Here is a 23,756-nt window from a genome sequence, read left to right as displayed (position 1 = left end):
TATGGCTTGTGAAAGGTGTCTAAATGCAGCACAAGAAAACTGATGACATTTAAGGTTTTAAAGGGTTAAACATATTTTCATTGTTGGATTTGCACACATTTGCTGCTTGTTTGGTATATAACGTTTGGTATGTGATGTAATAGGTCAACCAGAGGTAGGTCCAATAGCAACTAGATGAAAGAGGGCATATTTCCTTGCATGGTGGAGTCTGACATTCTTCATCAATAAATGGATTCTTCCCTGATGCATGTCTACTGGGACAAGGACAGGAGTTCAATTCAATGGCTTAAATGAGCTTTAATTGTAGCCTAGCCTAAATGTGCATGGAAACTCACTGACTGATGACAACTGTGAACTCCAATTAAAAAAAACAAGCCAAAAAAACCCAGGAAGGCATACTCATCTACTGCAGAGCCACGGAAAAGGCACTGGTCTACTGGAAGTGGGAAAAGTAGTCAATCGCCTAATTTTAATGGGCTTTCTTGTGTTAAAAATAAAAGGAGGATACTATATACATGATAACTTTAGAGGGAAAAAGGGCATAAACTTTCTTTACTTGTCTTCTCTTTTCTCTCCGTTGGGATCACTTATCTTTGTCCTCCCTCAGCAGTATTCTCCCTCTGGGTGTGAGGTTACAGCTGGTTACAATGGTTTTCCTGTGTAACGTTAAGAAACAACAAGGCTGTACTGATAAAGGAAAGCGGCAGGACTATCCACAGAACAATAACCTGCAGTATTTTCTGTACACTATGGACCTTTCAGCATAATTATGTAAGTGCCTTTTCATGACGTAGATTTTCACAGAATTGAGAACATGTGAGCCATAAAAGTGGACTTCAGAGTGGTTGAAGGATAAGAAGCCTTTATCTGAGGGCTATATAAAAAGCTGAGCAAAGTATGGCCTACTATTGCACCAGGTTATAAAGTCAGTACGTTTACATGCACAGTTTAGTGGAGCCACTGTAATAGCTCCACCAGGCAAATTAGCTGGACTCCTGTCCTTGTCCCAGTAGACAAGCACCAGGGGAGAATCCATTTATTGATTAAGTATGTCAGACCCTACCACGGCATGTGGAGATACGCCCTCTTTCATCTACTTGAAATAAACACCTGTATTATCTTTACCTTGCTGTCAGATGGCCCTTACCAAAGGGTATGTGAAGCCGTTATATCAAAAACACCAGACTCCGCAAGGAAAAACAGTCATTTTACTCCACTGAACGGCAGAGCTGCTGCTCTACTGCTGCCTCCATCAGCTGCTGTGGAAGCTAAAGAGGAGACAATATTCAAATACAATTCACACTAAAAATGATACTAATTATTCTTAGGTGGCTAAATTATGTTTTGCTGCGTCCACAGGAGGACACCACGAAGCTTCTGTGCCTGTGTTGTGGAACTGTACCGGGTTGTGACTTTTTTAAAATTTAAAATAAATATGAAATACTACCTTTTCAAGTTGTAGGTCCATCACCTTCACCAATTTAAAAAAAAATGTCCCTCCTCAGTGGTTATATTTTTTTAAAATGCCTGACCTGTTTTGCAGCACCCCATGTCCCCTCACAAGTGATGAACAGTCCCTATTCATAAACACAGAGGGAGACTGGTGCAGCGACTAGGAGCACATGCAGATCACCTAGTCCAGTCAAAGTCTGACTGCGGTGTTTACATGACAGAATAGCTCAACTTCCAACCGTATTATCTGGGTGTCTTAGTCTGATTTTGAGAAGCTCAATTTAGTCCGATTACAGTCAGAATAATATATTTACATATTTTTCAAGAGTCCACCTTTAGTCAAACTAACACAATAATTTGACTTTTTTAACATCCTATGATGTAATTAATCACAAACTAGTTCTGATAGCTTGACACATGTACTGTAAGCACCACCTGTGAATAGTGGCTGTAAATGTTATGAAATGTTTGACCTGTGACTGACCTCGCTCATCACCATAAATGGCGACGCACATCAGTTATCCAGATCTGACCAATAAGATTCTAAATCATGCGAAGAATGAAATACATACATTAAAATAAAACAAGACAAATGATGTGCTTTGCATAGGTTCATTCTTGCTCCACTCTATTTATTTCTTTCTTTTTTTCACTTGTTTTGGTCTTGTGCAATTAGCAAAATACTTTGCTCTTTTATAAATCATAATAGGCACAACAGAAATACAGTACATACACACCTTCTGAAATGTATCCAGGAGAGGCATACACACAAACATCTAATACATGTCAATGCAGTTAAATATAATATAAAATAAACATGGCAACAGTTCTTTATCATGGACGTGAACTTAGTTATTATTAATGAGAAAATAAAAATGTTGCTACAATAATGCAACCTACTAAAATATTTGTCAAGTAAAAAAAGCTATTAAATTGTGGTTATGTTTCTACTCCAGCATGCACCTCATACTTTCATATAACACTCCTAAAAGACAAACTCCCTGATTTCTTTTTAAGAAGTCAACAGCATCTACAAGTTGAGACATTTCCTCTGACTTCACAGTTGTTTAAAAACTCAGCAGTCAGCTGGGAGGAAGTTGAGGTGATATAGTTGCTGCGACAAAATCAGAAGTGTATCTTTTGACTTCAGACACAGGGTCTTTCTTTAATTACTACATGACATCTTGGTCAGTGTTTTGTTTCCCACGCCATCTTCAATGTTAATATTATTTTGTCTCTAATGGAAAAAATAACTTGGCACCCTGAAAGACTTTCTTTTTTTTGCTGTTCCTCCACTCGCCAGCGCCTGTCTGTCTGTCCAACTGTCCTTCTACCGTTCACGAGCGCCTGGCCTGGTCACCTCCAGTCCCGTCTCGGCACCAATTAATCTACCAAAACACATGAACAGACCCGTTAGTCTAGTCTACAGGATTTGTCAAATGCAGCTCAAGTCCCACTTTCTGGGTTGAAGGGAAATTCCGGTACAACACATACAAAAAAATCAACAGGACATTGTTTTGTAACGTGTTAACTTCTGCTGACATAAAGTCATTCTATATATGAAATGATAAATAATAGATGTTTGTTCTTAATAGGAAGCTTGCCTTTTGTCATTCAGGGCACTTTAACACAGATGTTCCCTTTGGCTTTATGAAAAGACCGTACTGCTTGGGCTATTTTTCATCTGTGAAAGAACAACACAAAGGCAGAGGAGTTTTCAGTTCTTTCAAAGGCCTAGTTCACACTGACATGGGTATCTTTGTATACTTCGTTCTCCCAGGAAAAAAAAGTCTTGTCCAAACAAGCACTGCCATAAAACTGAACTTGTTAAGCCCAAGTGTGCATTTTTGTAAAATTTGGAGAAATTCCCTCAAGGTGTTCTTGAGAGACTCATATAAGGTCAAAGTGACCTGTTGGAGCTGTTCTTGAAATACTGTGCTCCCAAGAATGAGAAAGATGAGGCCAGAGTGACCTTAACTTTTCACCTATGACCACCAAATCTAATCAGTTTGTCATTCAGTCCAAGTGGACGTTTGTGCCATATTTGAAGAAATTCCTTCAGGGCATTGCTGAGATATGGCCTTCATGAGAATGGGATGTACGGATAGACGCATGTGTGGACAATCCAAAACCGTAAAGTCTCCAGCCTCAATAGCCAGCACGACAGCACGTTACAAAGTAACAGAACATTAATGTGTAAAGATGCAAAAAGTCTTTTTAGCATGTCAGCAGTATTTTGTAAATATTTGGCATTGCACAAAACGTTGCTTCATTGTGATGCCTGACAAAGGAGATAACGACGCACACTCTGACTTTACAAGTCATAAACTCTGTTTTCCTGTTTATACATCAACACTGAAAACAGAGTTTCAAACATCCTCAGGCTGAACAGAGTTGTGCAAAACATCCATTTTCAATTACCTAAAATTCAGTTTGCATGTGGAAAAAAGGCCAAAATGCAAAGAAAAAGCTATGTTTTTAAATATACCTGTGTACGTGTGGACCAGGCCACAGGCTGCATCAGTGATGGATACTTATTCTTGATTTGCAGTCAGAGGATATATTATCATGAACGCAAGACACACTTGTCTCTTCCTCTCAAATGAATCCCCATATGGGATTGACTGTTTCGTCAGTTCATCAGAACTTTCACTGCCTATTTTGTAATGTTCAGAGGTGCACAAGTATAGAATGATAAGTTTGTGCATCATTCCTATTTGCTCACATGCTGTTTGCCATATATTCATGTATTTATCCATAAAGTGGGCCTGAGAGAAAAAGTACTGCTACAACCCAACAAGCATTTATTCTCCCTCTCTCTGTTTCACCTTGTGCTGCTGCGTGTCTTTGTGTTAATCAGATAGCTTCTGTTTAGACTTGTGTGCAGTTACAGAAATGTTTCAGGTCTGACCTGGTCCAGATTGTCATTGTGACTTTGATTGAAAACTGAACTGGGTTCTTAGTCACACATGAGAAAAACATGTGAAATTGTCTTCAGATTAAGATAAAGAGGAACATGTTTGAGAGGGGCTTTAGTGACTCATAATGAGAAAACAGATAATGCTGAAAATAGAATGTGGACAAGAAAAAGTCAGTGATTATTCTGAGGACAGTAGAACAGCTTGTTTTTCATTTTGAACATTTTTTACCTTTTGAAGTGGTGAATTTCACAAGTGCTGTTACTACTGCTAATACCCTCATATATTTTCCACCTGAATAAATCAATGACAAAAGACTAAATATTCAAAAACCTTTCAGTATAATGCAATACTAATCAAGCTCTATAAAACAGTTTCAATAAAAACTGAACATTATAGCCTTCATAAAGGTGAGATGTATTGCAGGACTGTTGGACTGGACTGCATTAGTTTACCTCAGTGTACGCTAATAACCTGGAGTTTACAAGTTATTGCTAATGTGCATTATGTTAAGATAGCTTTGTTTCTGACTTTGCTCTCACTTGCAGGAGCATCTTGCTGGTATTTGATAGTCAAACCAATGTTGATATTGGGGAAACTGACATAGTCATCTTTTTTGAACTGTGCCAGAGGGTCATTTAGCTTAAAATCTTGCTTGTCTGTGAATGCTTTGGCAAGCCTATAAAGTACACCTGCTGTAGGAGAGGTAGCTATAGCTGACAGTTAGCACTTCTGGATGCTCACAGGAGGAAACTCGTTCTCATCATCCAGACACACTGGTCCAGCAGCAAACTCATGTTCTGGAATAACTTCGCCTTTCTTTGCACCGCCATCTTCAGAGTAGCCTGGGTAGAAACAGATGACAGAGGAAGACATATCATTAGAGCAGCCTGGTCTTTGCTTGACACAGACTGACAGAGAGTTCTTCATGTAACTTAGACTCAGATCTGCTCAGTTTCACCAACATTATGGTCTTAGTATCCAAGTATGCAACAAGCAGAAGTGATAGCAAGTCATTGTTTCCCTGTCACAAGTATCACAGGTAAGTCAGTAAGTCAAGACACACAGGTCTCGAGTCAAAACACCAAGACAAGTCCCAAGTCAAAACAGGCAAGTCCAAAATCGAGTCTAAAGTCCTAAACTTTGAATTGTAATCTGTAAACAAGACAAAATGTGCACTTCCCCAAATGTAATGCCACATTGAAATAACTGAATTTACAAAAATCCTGAAAGCTTTTAAAAGTTTGTAAATTTTTTAAAATTTATAAACAAATGAGCACATTTTTTTTAAATTTGTTCAATTTTAAATTCATATTTTTTTTGTTAAAACAACAAAGTTACTTAACTGTTAAGGTAATGTTTGCCAAGAAGTAGCTCACTAACTATAGCCCATTTTCCACTGCACAGAAAGCTTATTAACACCCACCAACATCTGGCTTTCTTATGTAACAGGAAACGTAACAATCAGCATTCACACCCGTGTCCATTGACTCAGTCACCTGGGTGAACACACTAATATTAGCCCCTTAACCGGTGAGGTGCAATGAAGCACCCCCACTAAATACATCCATCTCTGCCCAAGCAGCACTCAAACATCGATCCAAATTAGTCTGCACCAATTTTAAATGAGAGACTAAATTAGTAAGAGACAGAGAAGTAACCACTGTAAAGTTTTCACAGGCCTCCATCCATGCAGCTGTCTACTGCTTTACAGCTGCTTGGCTGCCTGTCCACCTGCTTGTCTGCTGCAGAGCCGTGTACACGGCAACTGGCAATGAGAGTCTAAAGCCTATTTTTAGTAGTTAGTTTACTCGTGTTTAAAAAAACGACATACACACTTATTTTAGTGAAAAGGGGTGTGTGTTGATATCAGGCTTGACTTACCACTCTTTGTGCAACTTCAAATGTCAAATGACTTAGAGAGTGGTTGTGTCACATTTAATTTCTGTTTCTTCTATGTCATTTTTTAAAACAATCTGGTGCTCAGTGATGTAACATTAGCTCTTTGTGGTTCTCTCTTACAGTTTCACTGGATGCTGTCAGATTGGTTCAAACCAAGTTGATCTGGGGAATTAAGTGTTGAATTGGGGAAAATGTTTAGGGAAAAAAAGAAAAAAGCTAGGGGAAAACTTTATTTATAATCATCATAACTACATAGTTAAAATTATGCTACAGAATTATTTTATATTTTAAGCACTTTTTCCAAGTCTTGTTTGCCGTGCTTTTTTATTTTACAAATTCGCTGGTACATTTCCTGTATTTTTTTAGTAATTTCTTGCTGGCATTGCTCAGTGCCTTCTCCCCATGTATTTGAAAGAAATCAAACCAGTTTGCTCAGCTTTCACAGTTGACATAAAATAATGAGCAAATCTGAAAGGGGCCCAAGGACAGTCAGTCAGTCAGTCATTTTCTGTAACCGTTTGTCCTCGTAAGGGTCGTGGTTGCTGGAGCCAATCCCAGCTGTCATTGGGCAGAAGGCGGGGTACACCTTGGACAGGTCACCAGACTATCGCAGGACCGACACATATAGACAGACAACCATACACGCTCACAGTCACAGCTAAGGGCAATTTAGAGTCACCAATCAACCTGAGCTGCATGTCTTTAGACTGTGGGAGGAAGCCGGAGACCCCGGAGAGAGCCCAAGCAGACACGGGGAGAACATGCAAACTCCGCACAGAACCAGGGTTTCTCTTCCTGTGAGGCAACAGTGCTAACCACGGCGCCACCGTGCCGCCCCTGGGCCCAAGGACAGTCAGTCATAAATAGTCATAAAAATGTGAATAAAAATCCAATACTAAAGGGTTCTTGGCTAAACACTTTTGCTCAGATGAGGAAGTGATTTCAGCAATTTCTTAAGAAAACCCACAACCTAAATGTGCTGAACTGAGAGTGAAGCCAAACCCTTCCTGTTACACACACACACAGAAATGGTAGCGACCACTAACCAGTGAGGGTCGCAGTGACAGGACCAGAGGCTGGTAAGGCAGCAGTCGCAGCGTATGATGGACAGGCCTGTGCTGGCCCTGTGACCTCTGACTCTGTTCCTTCTCCTTGGTCATCAACAATACCAAAAAGCCTGAGAGAGGAAGAGAAAGAAGGAAGCAAGAACATAGAAGTCAAAGCAGTACAGCAACTTTACTTCTGACTGTTTTCCTCTCAGACTTATTAGCACTGTGAACAACGACGCAAAGTTTTGTTTTTGAAAACCTTCCCATATCCTCTTATTACATCACAGTATGCAGTTGCCACCAACAAGTGCTTGATAAAGAGATAAAACACCAGGGGCAAGTTCCTAATCTAGCCTGACAATCTAGCAAGGAGTCCCAGTTAAGGAGTGGTTTAGGAAAGGTCTTAGAGCAACTCTAAGCCAGGGAGGGATAGAAAGTTTAACCTGCTGCCAGATATGATACATGCTTTTAACAGATGTGATTGGTTGTCACAGACACGCCCTTTGTGAGCCTGCACAGTATTGTATTCCATTGCAGTTTTGCAAAATATGGCTTTTCTGAACTGCCCGAAATGCCGCCTCATGTGAGCCTAAAAAATGTTTTGCAATAAATGGGAGTTTTTTCAAATTTGATATGTTTCCATTACGTGTATTTTATATTCACAATTTCAATTTGCACAGTTTGAGGGTTAATGGAAACCCACCTCCAGTGAGATGCTCATCCCAAATTTCTGACACTTTCAGAATTTTATCCCAGGCTGTCTTTGATCACACAACCGTGACAATCCTTGCGCCTCTCTCACTGTGCGATGTAGGACCACTGTTCTAGAGCCACGTCCAAAGATATTACTACGTTTCTCTCACAATGGTCATCTTTAATCTGAGACGGCCCAAAATCACAGTGTATAGCAGGCTTTAGTCAAATTATGAAACGACTTACAAATAATTTTTGTTCAACTGAAATTTATTTTAAAAAACCTGTAAATGGCTCAAGCTGTTTGCTCTGATATAAGACCGAAGACTTTCTCAAAATGAAATGCAAAAACCTTAGCATACAATTTTATGGCACTGATACAGCTCATGCCTTGTAAAGTTAACTTTTATAGTGCATATACAGCTTTTGGTAAAATTATGAAAATTGATTTCTTAACATCTGTTAAAATAAGGATAAGATATTTTTTTTTCCAAAAACAAAAGTATTCATTGTATATTTTTCTTCTTCTTTTCTTTATATTTTATATTTATTTTTTGATTGATTTTTAAAATTATTTTTATAATAAGTTAAAGTAGTAGCATGTATTTATTTACTTACTGATTTATTTTTATTGTTTAATTCTTTATGATTTAAAAACATATTATGGTGATTCTGTGTCTCAAAAATGTTGGCTCCCCCTCTTGGGATGCACTTTATGTGTTTTCTCGCGTTGACTTACACTTAATCCCACCTGTGGGCTTTCTATGTGATATTGGCAAATGTACACAATGAAGAAACACGTTTGGCCCGAAACATCCATGGCAATAAAAAACTTAGAAATGGAGTGCTGTCTTGATCTTGACTGCATTTCTTTCCATCTGTCCCAGCCCTGTGCAGTCAGCTGTAGCCTCACCTGTGTTTGTGGGCCAACATGCATTCGCCTCCATCCAGTGGATCCACGTTGTAAATGAACAGCTGGCCGTCAGCTGTGGCCACCAGGAGCCGCGGAAGCTTCTGGATCCTGAAATATCAGATTGAGTATCTGCTTCAGTTGCTTTGTAAAAATTAGAGGCATCCACTTTCATCCAACACAACAATGAGAGGAACAGCTGACTCATTTAGACTCTGTCATCTGTCAAAAAACAGTTTGCAGTCAACCCTATTTAGTCACAGCTGGATGAAGAATGAAGACAACTTCTTCTGTTAGGGATACACTAACAAGAACACACACACTGATTGATCAAGTGTAAAGGACAGGAACATCCCCTAATTCCTAAAGAACACAGAGAAGCTCACGTAGCGAGGGTGCAGACGTTCATCTGGCCCGATGTCACAAGGTGAACGGTGGCAAAGGCTCGGTCCTGTCTCATCATCCCGGATACCTGAGCAGGGAGGTAGCTGCTGGCTGCTGAGAACACCTTCCCCACGTAGGCTGTCCAGGTGCTAGCCTCGTCCCCTCCACTACAAACACAAGAGCAGGTTCCTCCTACAACTTGAGTCGTACTTTGAGGAATACAAGCTGGAATAAATCCTAGGTTTTCTTAAATATAGCACCTAATGGGGCACAGGTCTACAGGTTATTGCTACATCAGTGTTCTTGTGCTGCGTTGAGGTGTGTTTCGCAAGTTTTAAAACCCCTGAAACCTGAGAAAATTTCTTTCATAGGGAAAAAACACAATTGGCAAAAGTCCTACAAATTGCGAAAAATTTGTAAAAGATGACCAAAAAAAACCCTGAAAATTGGCGAGGGGAATAAGTAAGTATTATTTAAAGAAAAGGGGAAAAAAAAGAAAAAGAGTCAGTAAACCAGATTACCTTCAAGATCCTGCTCCTCACCTTCAAAGCCCTTCACCTTCTGCCCCCCCCCTTTATCTCACTGACCTCCTCTTACCCTTACCAACCCTCACGGTCCCTCTGCCTCCACAAATCTCCTCTCCATCTGTAAATCCATCCTTTGCACTTTTGGGGACAGAGCCTTTTCCAGGGCTGCTCCCAGGCTCTGGAACTCCCTCCCCCAAGGGATCCGTGACTCTGAGTCCCTTGCCGTCTTTCAGTCCCGCCTCAAAACCCATCTCTTCTCCTCTGCCTATTCCTAGTACCCCCCACCCCCCACCCCCACCTTCTCTTCGTCTTTTTTGTTTTTGTTTTTGTTCGTAAAGCGGCCTTGAGTTCAAGAAAGGCGCTGTATAAATCCAATGTATTATCAAACTATAAACTATATTTATGATTATAATTTTATTAATTACTTAATATTAGAATGTGTAAAATTATGTTACAGGAAAAATCTATCTATCTATCATGTATATATGTATATATATATAACGTCATTTTGTGGTTTGTTTTTCACTTTATTCATAAATTTATTATTATTATTTATCATTATTATTATTATTAGTAGTAGTAGTAGTAGTACTTTTAGGTTATATTTTTTTGCAATTTTCTGAAAAGGTTCTTACTTATTTTGGCGCCATTAAGTTGCCCTTCTTGGGTTTCAAAGTGTTTTACTAACTTGCTTTGTTTACAGTACGTGCATATGTGTGTGTGTGTGTGTGTGTGTGTGTGTGTGTGTGTGTGTGTGTGTGTGTGTGCGTGTGCGTGTATGCGTGCGTGCGTGTGTGCTTGTGTGTTTACCTTGGTCCCAGTTGTTCTAGTTTAAAGATATGCACGGTCTCTGTGTTGCTGGATGCACAGAGGAACTGGCCATCAGGGCTGAAGGATAAAGAGCTTATGTTGACGTACCTGCAGACAGACATGAACACAAGTGCAGAAACTTCAATCATTGTGAATCATTCATTTAGACCACTTTAGGCTATTAACTAAAGCTTCGAACATCATCAGTCTTTTCAGCGAACACAGATCATGTTCCATTTAATAACTGTCAATCAGTCACCAGCATACAATGAAGACATAAGTGCATGCCAGCAGGGCAGATCTTATATGATGTGTTTGAACTTTGACCTCTTCATGCCACGGCGGAACTCAAACAGACGCAGGCCTTCAGGAACAGAGAACACTCGGATGACGGTGCCCTGTAAGGACAGACAGCCAGTGAGGTGTCATCTTTACTTTGGTTTCCATGTGAAACTTCAGGTGATGGGTCATTTGAGGCCAGTGGGGAAAAACTTCAGAAATCAATATAATTTTGAATGGATGCAACAAAAAACTGTTTATTTCAGTGGCTAGATGAAAAAGCTTTAATTTTTAGAAAATTGGTGTTTCAAAACAATTAGCCAAGTGTTCAGAGTTTAAGAAAATTGAGATATGGAGGCACAAAGCCCATGGCTTTATACCCTCTCTGAGGCGCTGGCAAGTTTGGTGGCCGAGGCGTTGAAGGTGAGAGCTGCCAGAGGACTGTCATGAGCCGGTATCATGGTCACTGTGTTCTGAAACCACAGAGAGGGTGACACAGGAGACAGACAGAAAGAGAGTTATTCCACACTGACATAATGCCCAAGTCACTGAGACCAGATAAAGATCTATCTAGCTGCAGGACATTTGTTTCCATGAATGTTTATCCCAACACTGAAACAAACTGTTGCTGATGAAGACAGAATGTAATATGGAATATACATATAATATGGAATTTTGTCAAATAAATAATAGCAAAGATTTGACCTGCTAGTCCAATATTGCTTGAAGGAACAGGCTGGCATCATTTGGTATTATAGTATAATAATACATAATTTATATGTAGTTTAAATTCACACACAAACACTCTCTCTCACACACACACACACGCATGTACACACACATGCACGCTCATATCACCAGATCAGAGACATGATGTGTTGCATAGAGACCCCAAATTTGAAAGTGTCTTCTCAGCTCACTGATACTGTATACTGTATATTTTAGGACACCCTGTAAACTCAGCTACAGTTCTCAGACATGAAACAAAATGGAACCATTCCCAAGACAAACAGGCTTCAGGTCAAAATGAAAATATTTTGAAGTCTAGGCTGTCATGCAAACGCCAGGGAAGTTGCACCCAGAGAGAAAAGTCAGACAAACAAGTATCAGAGCGGAGAGAGGAGGACTGTTCCAACAATCACCAGCTCTGGTTTGGTCAAAATAAATCCTTAATTTCAGGGTTCCCACACATTTTCATGGGCAAAATGAAGGACACAATCACATTTTTTTCTTTGCCAAATTTGCCTGATGTTTTTAATCATGTCTAATTCAAAATCTATTAAAACATAGTTTACGTAAGCTGGCATACATGAAGACAGAGACAGAACATGGAGAAAAGAAATGAAGAAAAACTGATGGTACTGATGATACACTTGATAAATCAATGCATATTTCAGCTACGTTATATTGACACATTGACTCTCTTGTTTTAATCAAGGACTGTAGCATATTATTTGAGGTATTCTTTGATGCCATGTTTCTTACCAAATTGTTGGCATCGTACACTATGATCTCTCCTATGGTGGCACTGCCGGGATATGCCAGGTAGGAGTTGGAATGGTTGATAGAAAGAGCACAGAGACCTACAGACAAGAGACAGGAAAACGAATAAATGACAACATCTATTGAATAATACATGAAAAATGTGGGTCTTGTCGATTGTGGACTCAGCCTTTAGTTTCTTAAGGAGCGGACGACATTGACTGTTGAATCAATCACAACATTAAAAACAAGCAAAGGATGAATAAACTGTCTGTGACATAGGAGTGAACACAGATATGATGTATAGACAGAGGCTCAGGGGTATATATTTGTATGATTATGGTAGATGATATGACCAAGTACCACTGAAGTACCATTCAAGTGTTTCACACTTCACTATTGACACTAAGACAAAGTTTTAATAAACTGAAATTCTCTTTCGAAAGTTTCTTCAGTAGCAAACCTAACCAAACTATCACTGAGCCACAGAGCGTGGGTTTGTGTGTGTTGACTACTTTCTTGCAGTCTTACCTGAGGGGTTGGACGGAGTGTTGAGCAAAGTCTTGAGCAGCTTCATATCTTTGATATTGTGGATATAAACAGACTCTTCAAGGCATACCACAAGTCTCTGCAAGAAACAGCAAACCCCAGGTCATTACGCTGTAATGTAATGCAGTCAGCGCGGGCATCAGTGAATCCCATTAATAAAGTAAATGAAATCTGCCTCTGCCATCATCTCATCAATACACCACATTCACCATCTTAGTTTAGCGTGTCAGCATATTGATACTCACTAAACACAGGGTACAGCTGATGGGAGTGCTGTTAGTTTTGCAGGTTTCTGGCCATAGATCAAAGTATTGAACAGATCAGCATGTTGACCTGATGATGTCCTCATCCTAAGGTGATCCTACATTTACAATATTTTATTGCAATCCATCCAGTGTCTAGAGTTATTTCAGTTGGGACTAACACAATCTACCAGCATTGCCAAGGCACTCCAGTGGCTAATATATCCATTTAGTTGCACTAAGCAACCATTTTTGGGGAGAGTGAGTCTAAATTTGGGTGAAGGTGGATCACTATCAGCGGCTCTATATGTGCCATCTGGTGGGATTCCATCCCCTCACAATCCAACAAGGAGCTTCCCATGATGGGGTGTTTCTCATTGCTTTGTTTATTTTTCCACATCACTGCTATCTTGTTGTATAGCTCTGGGAAAACAGACAACACTTACTTCTCTGTCTTTTTCACTGTCAGAAATTTCTTGCCAAAATGCAAGATTTTACATTCTCCCTTTGGACGAAAGATCCTGGGTACTGAGCCTGGTAGCTGTGCATTTGTATATGTCCTGCATACTAAGATCCAAAGGAAATGACACAGAAGATTGGGAATACTGCCATTTTCCCTGCTAGTGTAGGGGCAAAAAGTAGTGCAATTTTAAATTTTCTGAAGGTATTACTACCTGTGCTGTATTGCTGACAGTTGTGAGGTTTGCCAATAGTAAAAAGGTAAATTCAAGTTATGGGGACATATATCTAAATTGCTCTGCAGTTCCTTTGCAGAGAAGGTGTTGCAAGTAATCTTAGAGGACAGTGGTTTGCAGAGAAGTTCATAGAGTGAGGTATGATTTTTTGGAGTTGCACTTCTATGAGTACTGTAGCTCACCTCCCATCCAGAATGCAAATAGTGGTGAGCAGGTTTTGAAGATAGGTGAGCAAAAAAGGATAGGAAGGTACACAATGTTTTTGACCTCACTGTGGCTTTCTGTGATAAGTGTGATGAATTCTATGGAAACACTGTGATATGTGAGGGCTGTGGGTGTGAAATGGATAGCCCACCTGTCTGTTGAGCTTGACAGCCAGAATGTTGTTGGGGTAGCTGTAGTTACAGATCTCTGTCCCCTTCTTGAAGTGGTAGATGTTCATGCGCTGCGGCATGGTGGTGCTTACAACCACTACCAGACTGCTGGAGAACAGACGCTCCACGATGTAGACATCTGGAGTCTCTGCTGGGGAGAACAGGGAGAGGACAGGCAGACAGTGATGACAACACTGCTTTCATGTTAACCACCAACCAATCAACCAACCAACCAACAAATCAACCAGCCCAGCAATCAATCAAACTGTCCCGTAAAATAATTCAAGTTACAATTTAAGTTAAATGTAACCTTGTAAGTTCCTTTACTTTGTGCATTTGAAGAGTGTAATAATAAGTATAAGTGTAGGATTACACATCTGCAGGGCCTTGCAGTCCTGTTTAGTGACTTTTGGTACCAGGCAGTGATGGTCCCCATAAGATACTCTTGTTGGTGCAGGAGTAGAAATTACTTAGTATCTGAGAGGTCCCATTATTTTTTATTTTTATTATACAAGACTCTGAGACCAAACAGTCTCAACCTTGCTGTTTTGACCACTGAGTCAATATACAGCAAGGTACTTACTGTCCACCCTCTCCACCAAGGACCTGTCGATGTTAAGGAGGGTGAAGTTCCTTTGTGATTTCTTTCCAAGTCCACTACCATCTCCTTAGTTTATTTCAGGAGTAGGGAGTTGTCCTGACAGCAGCAGGTCAGGTCCTCTACTTCTTTCAGGGAGGCCTTTTCCTTGTTCTCTGCGATCGGGCAGCAAACTTGATGATGATGTTGGAGTCTGAAGTGGCTTCACAGTGTGTGTGTACAGAGAGTACAGCAGGGGACTCAGAACACAACTCTGGGGTGATCTGGTGTTCAGGATGAGGGTGGAAGAGGTGTGTCTGCACACTCTTACCACCAGGGGACTGCCTGTCAGGAAATCAAGGATCCACATGCACATTGAGATGCACTGTGTTTAATCGCAGCTCCTTGAGCTTTGTGACCAGCCTTGTGAGAACTACAGTATTAAACTGTAGTCTGTAGTCTATGAACAATCTCATAGCTCCCTTCTCTTCCAGGTGAAATAGGGTGGTGTGGAGGGTGTAAGCTATGGTATTTTCTGTGGATCAGTTGGGACAGTAGGTAAATTGTAGTGGGTCCAGTGTGCTGGTTAGTGAGGAGCAGATGTAATCCTTAACCAGTCATTCCAAGAACCTAATCACTGCAGAGGTGACTTCCACTGGGCGGTAGTCCTTCAGGCAGGTTGGTTTTGTTTCCTTGGGGACAGGACTAATGGTGGACTTCTTAAAGTATGTGGGTATGACAGACTGAGCTACTTGAATATGGTTGTGAGCACTGCTGCTAGTTAAGTGGCATTTCCATCAAAAGCTTTTGGTCTAGTACCTTTGGAACAAAAGTAACACTTACGAAAAAGAACCTAGACCCTAGATCTGTTTGGTGTTTCCAATGTAGACAGTACTCTTACATGTTCAAAAGGTACTAAAGGTATCATGCACAACTTTTATCAACAGAAAAAAAACTGCCCGCTGATACCATCTGGTCCTGATACTTTCTTGGTCTTCACTTGCTTGAAAGCCCTCCTGATTTGTTTCATTATCCTCTTTAAGAATAAACCATGCCCTGACACAAAGCCCCTTAAGGCAAATTTGAGATTTGTGATATTGGACCATAGAAATAAAATTGACTTGACACAAATGCTCAACAACTTCAAGCTCCTAAATATAATCTTCCCAGCATATAAGGTTGACATAAACCAGAATATGTCATAAAGCAGACAGACTGACATTGGACTGACATTGGACACTACAGCCCAAACACACCCAGTTAAGGGAAACTCTCCTCTTCACAGCCATGTTAGGCTGCTGCCAAACCCATGAGCACTGTGTAATTACAGCAAGCTCAGTCTTGTCTGAGCGTCCAGCCAGTAAAACCCAAAAAATAACCCAGTGAGCCCTATGATTTTGAGAGGCAGAATTCTCAGTGATCTCCTCTCTGACATAATCACTGCCTTTGTTGACATATACAGAGAATTCCCTTCCTCATACAGTTATTCATGCTGTAGTACTGTGGGTAAACATGCATACATAATAATTACATGAGCTCATACTCCTCTCAACTGGTGACTGTTGCTGTGATTACATCCAAATGTAAATGTTAAGCACATTTGCAAAGCTGAAAATAAACTGCTAATTAGAATTTCAGCTCACTGGACTGTAAGAATATGCTCAAGACGTGTTAGAAACTGATAAGAGTATTTCAAGAACTTAAGTCGTCGTTTTGTAACTCTGGAGCATCACTGCGTCTTACCACTGCCTTCCTCCTTAAATAAGGTCTTTATTATGTTCATGTATGTACAACCATACTTCAGGCATGGCTCTATTGATAGTAGTGTATGCTGTGTGCTCTGTGACTCTGGTCCAGACTGAATTATCTCAACAACTACAGAATAGACCGTGGACCCACTGTGAAGTCAAATATCTGTGACAAACAGCAGGCCATCCAGTACTTCAATTCTTCCTATGTATGTAGCTCATTAAGAAATAGTCCCCAGTACAAACTGTTAATGGAGAACTGGACCTCATCTGTTATAAATATCGACAGATGGGGAAACAGGATTTTTTTTAAAATACCCTCACAATTTCTAAATACCTTGGTATACATAATACTGTCCAAGCCTAGTAAGCATTATTACAGAGAACATTTATATTCTTTGTGTTACAAGGTTGCAGTAGAGAGGGAATAAACTGCTGAGTGGTGAACTTGTGGCAAGAGAGATTAACAAGAATGTGTGTTTAATGGACACAGATTAGGAGCTCAATAAGAGTGTAAACAATAAATAGGTTATGCAAGATGGATAAATGTGACCAGCATTTGGCAGTCTTTCACTAAGTCTGTGTTCGAGAGAAATCAAAAGCATGTGTTGAGAACTTTACACTGAAATGTAATTTGCAGCTAAATGTGGATGGATGTTCACTGCACACTGCTGCAGAGTGCAGTCAGAGCTCCATACTCACCACTCTCATTGATGCAGTCCAGTTTTTCCACCATAGTCAGAGAAAACAGCTTGTAGCCAGTCTTTGTTCCCACAGCCAGTGACCTGCAAAACACACACACACACACACACACACACACACACACACACACACACACACAAACATGCACATCAGGGGTACTCAGCTTGCTTTGCTTAGGGGCCACTTTTGCAAAATGCCAGGGGCCAGTGGCAGCAGCCCCATACATGTTTTTAGGATTTTAGAACATTTTTTGGATTTCAGGACATTTCTGGGATTTTAGGGTGTTTCTAGGTATTGTGGATGTTTCGATAATATCAGGATGTTTCTAGGATTTCAGGATGTTTCAAGGATTCAGGACATTTCCAGAATTTTAGGACATTAGGGGCTTGGCTAGGAACTCTATCAGGGGTGGGGGCTCTGCCACACCTGTTTTCTTATCAACAAGCTCTATTTTGATGCTGTTTTATGCACTCTGGCAACATGTATACAAACTTTCCAGTGGGAATCACTCTATTTTCATTATGAATTAAAACATGGTTGGGGGACCACCCCCACCCTAACAGGGGTCAGATTTGGCCTACTGGCCTTAAATTTAGTATCAGTGAAATACATACTAGATGTCCACCATTGGTACAACTGTAATACATCTATAAAGCCCTGATTTCTCTCACTCTCACTACCATTTAGAGACATTTTTTTAGGGAGAGAATGGATCGTTGCCTAATTCTGTTGCACTCAACCAGGAAATACACTTGACATGAAGAGATTTAGGATGAATTCACTTTCTCATCGTCATTACTGGTGTTTAGTATAGAGAGCCCTCTAGTGGTGAAAGTTGTCATGTATAAGAACAGAGCTCTCCTGGGAACAAGGCAAACAGTTAATCCTGCAACCAAACAACCCTCAAAACTCATGACAGTGGTTCAGTCCACTACCTATTTTTTCGCTAGCATTCAACTTCATCAAACAGCTCTGGACTCTGCTCTGCTGTCATAGATGCATTAGCTCAGTTGTTATAAAGTTAATTAAGTATGAAGTTTCAGTCACACATGACTCATGTAATTTGCTGAGACAGTCAGAAAGTGAAGCTTAGGTTTAAGGGGCACTCCACATTATTTTACACATGGAGTTCAGTTTACTCACCTCAGCATGTGACAACTGTTGTATAACGTCTTCTGTGGCTCCAGAAGAGTTCAAGTCTGAGAAAATAATCCTAACGACATCATCAGCTTTATCTTGGTTTGGACTTAAGACCTCAAATTTTACACAGACAGCCTGCATAACAATGCTCTTGTCAGGTTTTACAGAAATGGACAATTAGGAGGCAGGAAGAGTTTAAAGTGAAATTATTCAAATTATTTGAAGTCGGTTGTATGAGGTAGGTATCTAAATGGACTCCACTTGTATAGCACTTTTCGAGTCTCTTGACCACTCAAAGCACATTCACACTACATGTCACATTCTCGTACATATACATCTCTTTGTTGGCCAATGCTACTGTACAAGGTGCCACCTGTTACAAAGTAACCATTCACACACACTCACACTCCAATGGCATAGCATCGGGAACAATTTGGCGTTCACTATCTTGCCCAAGGATACTTCGCCATGTTGCCTGGAGGAGCTGGGGATTAAAGGATGACCCCCTCTACCTCTGAGCCACAGCCAGCCCCATAGTGAGTCTATCACTTATGTAGGGCTGCACCTAACAATTATTTTTTATTGATTAATCTATCTATTATTTTTTTGATTAATCAATTAATCTATCAATTATTTTTTAAATTTATATAATTTATTTCTTTATTACTCGCTTAATGTAACAACAAATTTACCGAAAATAACCTTTTAAAACGTATCATATATATTTCAATATTTTATTCAATCATCTTCAATCATGACAGAGTAGGCTATACACAGCAGGGCATTATTCCCCAGCAACAATAGCCCAGTCTTAACTGGTATTCTGTGTTTTACAGTCTGATATAAAGTCTCTCCAAAATAAAATGAATGCAGGCTTGTTCCACTCAACTAAAAGGAATGCAGTGCAATCTACATTTAGCAATCCATCAGCAAAATAAATAAAACAATGTAAAATTAAAGTCACTTTTAGGAGGAGTAACAAAACAGTTACTCTTTGTTACAGTAACAAACCTCAAATCTAGCAGTCCAACAAAACATCTTACAGTAAAATCAGTGCAATTTGAATAACACTGTAACTTTTCTCTAACAGAAATAGTTATAACTAGTACATTCTTTCTGCATTACTTCTTACTGTTTATTCCTGCTGACAAACACATGCGTCATGTGTAAAAAATGCAACTGATACGCGCCTGACAATCGCTGCTCGGGCAGGCACTGTGCACGCTCTCATTTGATATCATGAGCGCAGAAATAAAAAACGACACATTCGGCGATGCTCACGCTGTCAGGATGTGCACTGTGTGAAACGGTGCAACAAGAGCCCTTATTTTTCTCGTGCACTTGGTGCGACACGTCCATGCACGTTATGTGAATCAACGTATTCACATAATCGACATTACCGATTACGTCGACACGTCGCCATAGCCCTACACTTATGACTCTTTTCCACTGCACAAAAAGAAGCTAACACAAGCTAACATCTGGCTTTTTAATGTAATGGGAAAAGTTACAATAGAAGTTCTCTACCCGGTCAAATGACTGCAGTAGACACGAGTTTTTACTGCCTTCGGCTCCAATAGGCATTGGTGGAAACACAACACCTGGGTGATCATGCTAATTTTAGTCTCTTAACCTGCAAAATGCAATGATGCACTGCCCCTTAATACCATCCATCTCAACCAAAGCAGCACTAAGACATCACTCCAAATTAGTCTGCCCCGAGTTTAAAGTGATACTGAATTTGTAAGACAAACACGTACACAGCACCTTGTACATAGCTCTGCTCTGCTGGCAATGGGGAAGCAGTTTATAGCCTATTTTAGGAGTTTTACTCGTTTTAAAAAACACACACTATAATTTTGGTGAAAAAAAAAGAGTATTACAGTAGATGTCTGTAGAGCATGCATCCATGTGCAAACCAACCAGACTCCATTGACAAAAACAGGTATTTTAGCTCACTGAACATGGTGCTGCTAGTCTACCACTGTCTCCATCAGTTCATTACTTTGTGTTATCGTGTGACTTTGGTGAATTAAAATGTTAACCTGTTGTCACAGTCCACAGGACAACACATTATAACTTCATTTGATGTCCCGTCAAACAAGATAACACACCTTTTGTCATTTCCTGTCTGCTACCTGCTTGTATTTAGCCTTATATAGTTAATGATGATTTTACACTGAAGTCCAGACAGGCAGTTTAATCCATCAGGTCAAGCAGTTCATTTTGCACCAGTCATTTTCTTAATGGCTACCTGTGCCTTCATTCCCCACCAGATGTGTACATTCCTGTCCTGCCCCATCCTGTTTCTGAGCAGGACGAAACCTGCACAGCTTTACAGAACATACAGCACATTTTTATTGCACGTGCACAACAATCTGATTGTGACATATGCATATCTTCCTCCAATCTTCTCCTGAGTTTGTAAAGTAAAGAGATAATTGATATTTGGGACAGGAATGAGTAATTATGTGCTTGTGACAAAACGTAAAAATGGAATCTGTGTTCTTCTGCTGTCTGAAAACTGTTTGTGCCACATGGACTGGAGATGAAATTTCAGGTGAGTGCAAGTTCATACATCTCCATGCAGACAGTAGACACTGGAATGCACACAGCCCTTTGTTTCACGACATCCTACTCTTAGCTTTGGATTACTCAGCACTTTAACAACATGAACAGAGGCAGGCCTGTGTGGACATCCTGTTTAGTCTTAGGGAGTGTTTGGCACATTTTATGTGTTTTTCATTCTTCATGTTTTGATAGTTTTGGTTGTGTTCATGTATATGGCCTACAATTTGGCAAGATTGTGCATTGTTGTTTGATCTTGGAATCTCAAGCACAGCTCCTACAATGAGTTTAAAATACACTGTGGAAACGAGATTGTTACATTCAAACTGTTAAGTGCAAAACTGCATCATTTCAAACTGCAATTTGTGATCCCACAGCCATCAAAGCATAAAAACACATTGTATTATTTCTGTCTGTGTCATTCTCGGCTTTTGCCTTGGATTTTGTCATTTTGACTATTTTCCACCTGATGATGTCATTTTTATAATATGTGGCTTATGGAGAAAATACATGCTATTTCTGTTAGGTGCACTGTCGTAATCAATGTTGCTGCAAATCACTGACATATCCTAGGCTGTGATCCTCAAAGAAATCTACTTAGTATGTAGTATATTTGATATCGATGATTAGGACTGATGCTATTGAAAAATAAACTCAATGAGAGTAGAAAATCATATTCATGTATAGTATTTTTTGGCTTTATTTTGAAAAGTGCATTTTATGTGCAGAGCGATACGAGTGTGTGTGTAATGTTAAAGCGGGCCCTAAGGGTCAATGTCCCATGAGTGGAGCTTACGCAGCATAAAGCAACTGTCTGTAATGGTATATTTGTACAATTGTTTAAGTAGGGGATTGTGACTTGTAGTTTGAATCCTCAACAACCTTATGTAGAAGCCTATTTTTAGCACCATATTTCTAGCAGTGTTTGAAAAACCCACGCAGGTGCTTATTTTGGTGGAACAAAGGTATATCAGTTAGCTGATATCAGACAGAATTGTTAAACTCTGTTTTTATCTTCAGAATCAATCAACCCCAATCCAGATTCATGAGCGGAGTCAAAGGCAAGTATAATCAGACTGTTCTCACGCCGAAGTCATCAAATAGCGCCTCTCTGTCAGTGGTTTCGGCGTACAAGCATGACACCATAAACCACCTTCCATGTCCTACCAGAACACGGCTGGGCAGTGTCAGATGAGAACACACTCGGACAGAACTGGTGGCATTGTTACTATAGGCAACGCTGGCGGACGACCTGATGGCACTGAGTGCATCAACATGCAATGGGCGGAGAATGTAGCTAAACTGAACCAGTCATATGTGCATGAACCACTAAAAGGACAGTATCAGGTAATAAGGCTGTAGGTAACCAAATTATATAAGTAGTGCAAGTCTGCTTAAAGGGCGGGCAGTTATGGAGGTGGATGGATCCAACAAACAACTGACTTTCGCACAGGAGCGTGCAGTTTGCTGTGGATGTGTGTGGATTTTTTTCTCCACTTCACCATGTGTGTCTCAACCATCTATAACATTTTTTTGCCTAATCCCAACCATCGTGAAAGTCTGCATTGTTGTGTAAACATAGGGACCGTGCTGCTTCATCCCACCATGTACATTTATTGACATAATGGTAACGGCATCCCGGAGCGTAAACAGCTGACACACAAGAATGTGTTGGTTTGACATAGCTCATGCTCCCAAAATAATGGATCCTGCATTTCCCATAATGCAACTCCATTTCTCTAATCACCCAGCCACTCCTTGGTTTTCAGGCTGTTGTTTGTAGTCTCCAGGCCCAAGCCAAAATAAACCTGATGACATCACTATGATGAGGATTATTTCAAACTTTGGAAAGCTTCTCCAGAGCCACAGAAGACATCATACTGGTGTGTTTTACAGGTTGAATGATACTCCCTATGGTTAGTAAACTGGCTTAGATATGTAAAATTGGTGTATTAGCCCTTTAATATTCTACTGTACCGGGAGGAGCCTGCTGTAAACACACCGCTCTGTTTGCAGTGACAACATGCATATTTGGAAGGCAGAGCCTGGTTCACATTCCAGGGAGAAATTCAGCAGGATGAATGTTTAGTTCATCATTTTGTGGCCGCTTGCTTACGTGGAGTCCTGGTTGAAAGAGGCGCAGCCAAACCGGGACCCCGGTCCCTCCGGTCCGTCCGGCCCGCCAGGCCCGCCGGCTCCCTCTCCGCTCTCCATCCCGATCCACAGCGCCCTCCTTCCCTCCCTCCGCCCTGGATTGGAGGCCCGGGATCGGCTGCACCTCTTGGCTCGATGTCGGCGGCAGACGGCTCCAATGTGAAGAAGTGAGTCCCGGCCGATGAGTGTGAGCGCTCCGGGCACAGCTGCCGGCCTCCTCCGCGGGAAATCAACCGAATCTGGGTTCGGCTGCGGATATTTCCTGGGCTCGGTTCTCCTGACTCTGGAGGAAAAAATGGGAAAACAGAAACAAAACAGGAACAGCTGACAGCACTACGTCATATCTCCGCCTCCTCCGATTGGCTGGTAGTGAAACCATGTTGTCGCCAGCTTCTTCTTTTTGATTGGTCAGGCATGCGGCGGCGTGTTTTTATTGGCTGTTATCGTGGAGAGGGCTTTGTTTGTGTCCGTCCATTCATGTGAGCTCCATCCACAACTCTCTCCCCTGTGGAACACTGAGTAAACTACATCATTTTGTGTTAAATTATTTTGGATAAAAGCTTTCTTTTTTTTTAATAATTTTTTTTAAATCAATTATAAA

The 23,756-nt window shown here is 40.6% G+C and overlaps 1 protein-coding gene across 4 annotated transcripts; it reads right to left on the bottom strand.

Annotated features, from left to right (window-relative positions):
- Positions 1–2,050: 2,050 nt before the first annotated feature.
- Positions 2,051–23,465, bottom strand: wipi1 (WD repeat domain, phosphoinositide interacting 1). 4 transcript variants are annotated; one of them, XM_042505534.2, is made up of 14 exons: positions 23,118–23,465; positions 17,294–17,376; positions 14,248–14,417; positions 12,938–13,034; positions 12,410–12,507; positions 11,305–11,397; positions 10,973–11,043; positions 10,646–10,753; positions 9,311–9,475; positions 8,928–9,035; positions 7,319–7,449; positions 5,115–5,215; positions 3,057–3,136; positions 2,051–2,840 (listed from the first exon to the last, which is right to left on the bottom strand). In XM_042505534.2, exons 1-13 carry the CDS (start codon positions 23,213–23,215, stop codon positions 3,101–3,103), a joined length of 1,359 nt encoding a protein of 452 aa, XP_042361468.1. In that variant the 5' UTR covers positions 23,216–23,465; the 3' UTR covers positions 2,051–2,840; positions 3,057–3,100. The 4 variants fall into 4 exon arrangements, with proteins under 4 accessions (XP_042361468.1, XP_042361469.1, XP_042361466.1 ...); XM_042505535.2 differs by lacking the exon at positions 3,057–3,136 and having other exon boundaries at positions 5,063–5,215; XM_042505532.2 differs by lacking the exon at positions 3,057–3,136.
- Positions 23,466–23,756: the final 291 nt, after the last annotated feature.

Source organism: Plectropomus leopardus, chromosome 18 (genome assembly GCF_026936395.1).
Source record: "Plectropomus leopardus strain MGB_pleo_1.0 chromosome 18, ASM2693639v1, whole genome shotgun sequence".
Taxonomy (NCBI): Eukaryota; Metazoa; Chordata; class Actinopteri; order Perciformes; family Serranidae; genus Plectropomus; species Plectropomus leopardus.
The sequence above is the reverse complement of the archived record's forward strand: the minus strand, read 5'-3'. Positions and strand labels throughout refer to the sequence as shown.

Coding starts and splice junctions, on each gene's coding strand:
- wipi1 (XM_042505532.2), bottom strand. CDS start 23,215: ATGGAGAGCGGAGAGGGAGCCGGCGGGCCTGGCGGGCCGGACGGACCG. Junction 10,754..10,972: donor TTCCGCCGTGGCATGAAGAG/GTCAAAGTTCAA, acceptor GTCTGTCTGCAG/GTACGTCAACATAAGCTCTT. Junction 9,036..9,310: donor AACGTCTGCACCCTCGCTAC/GTGAGCTTCTCT, acceptor CTGATATTTCAG/GATCCAGAAGCTTCCGCGGC.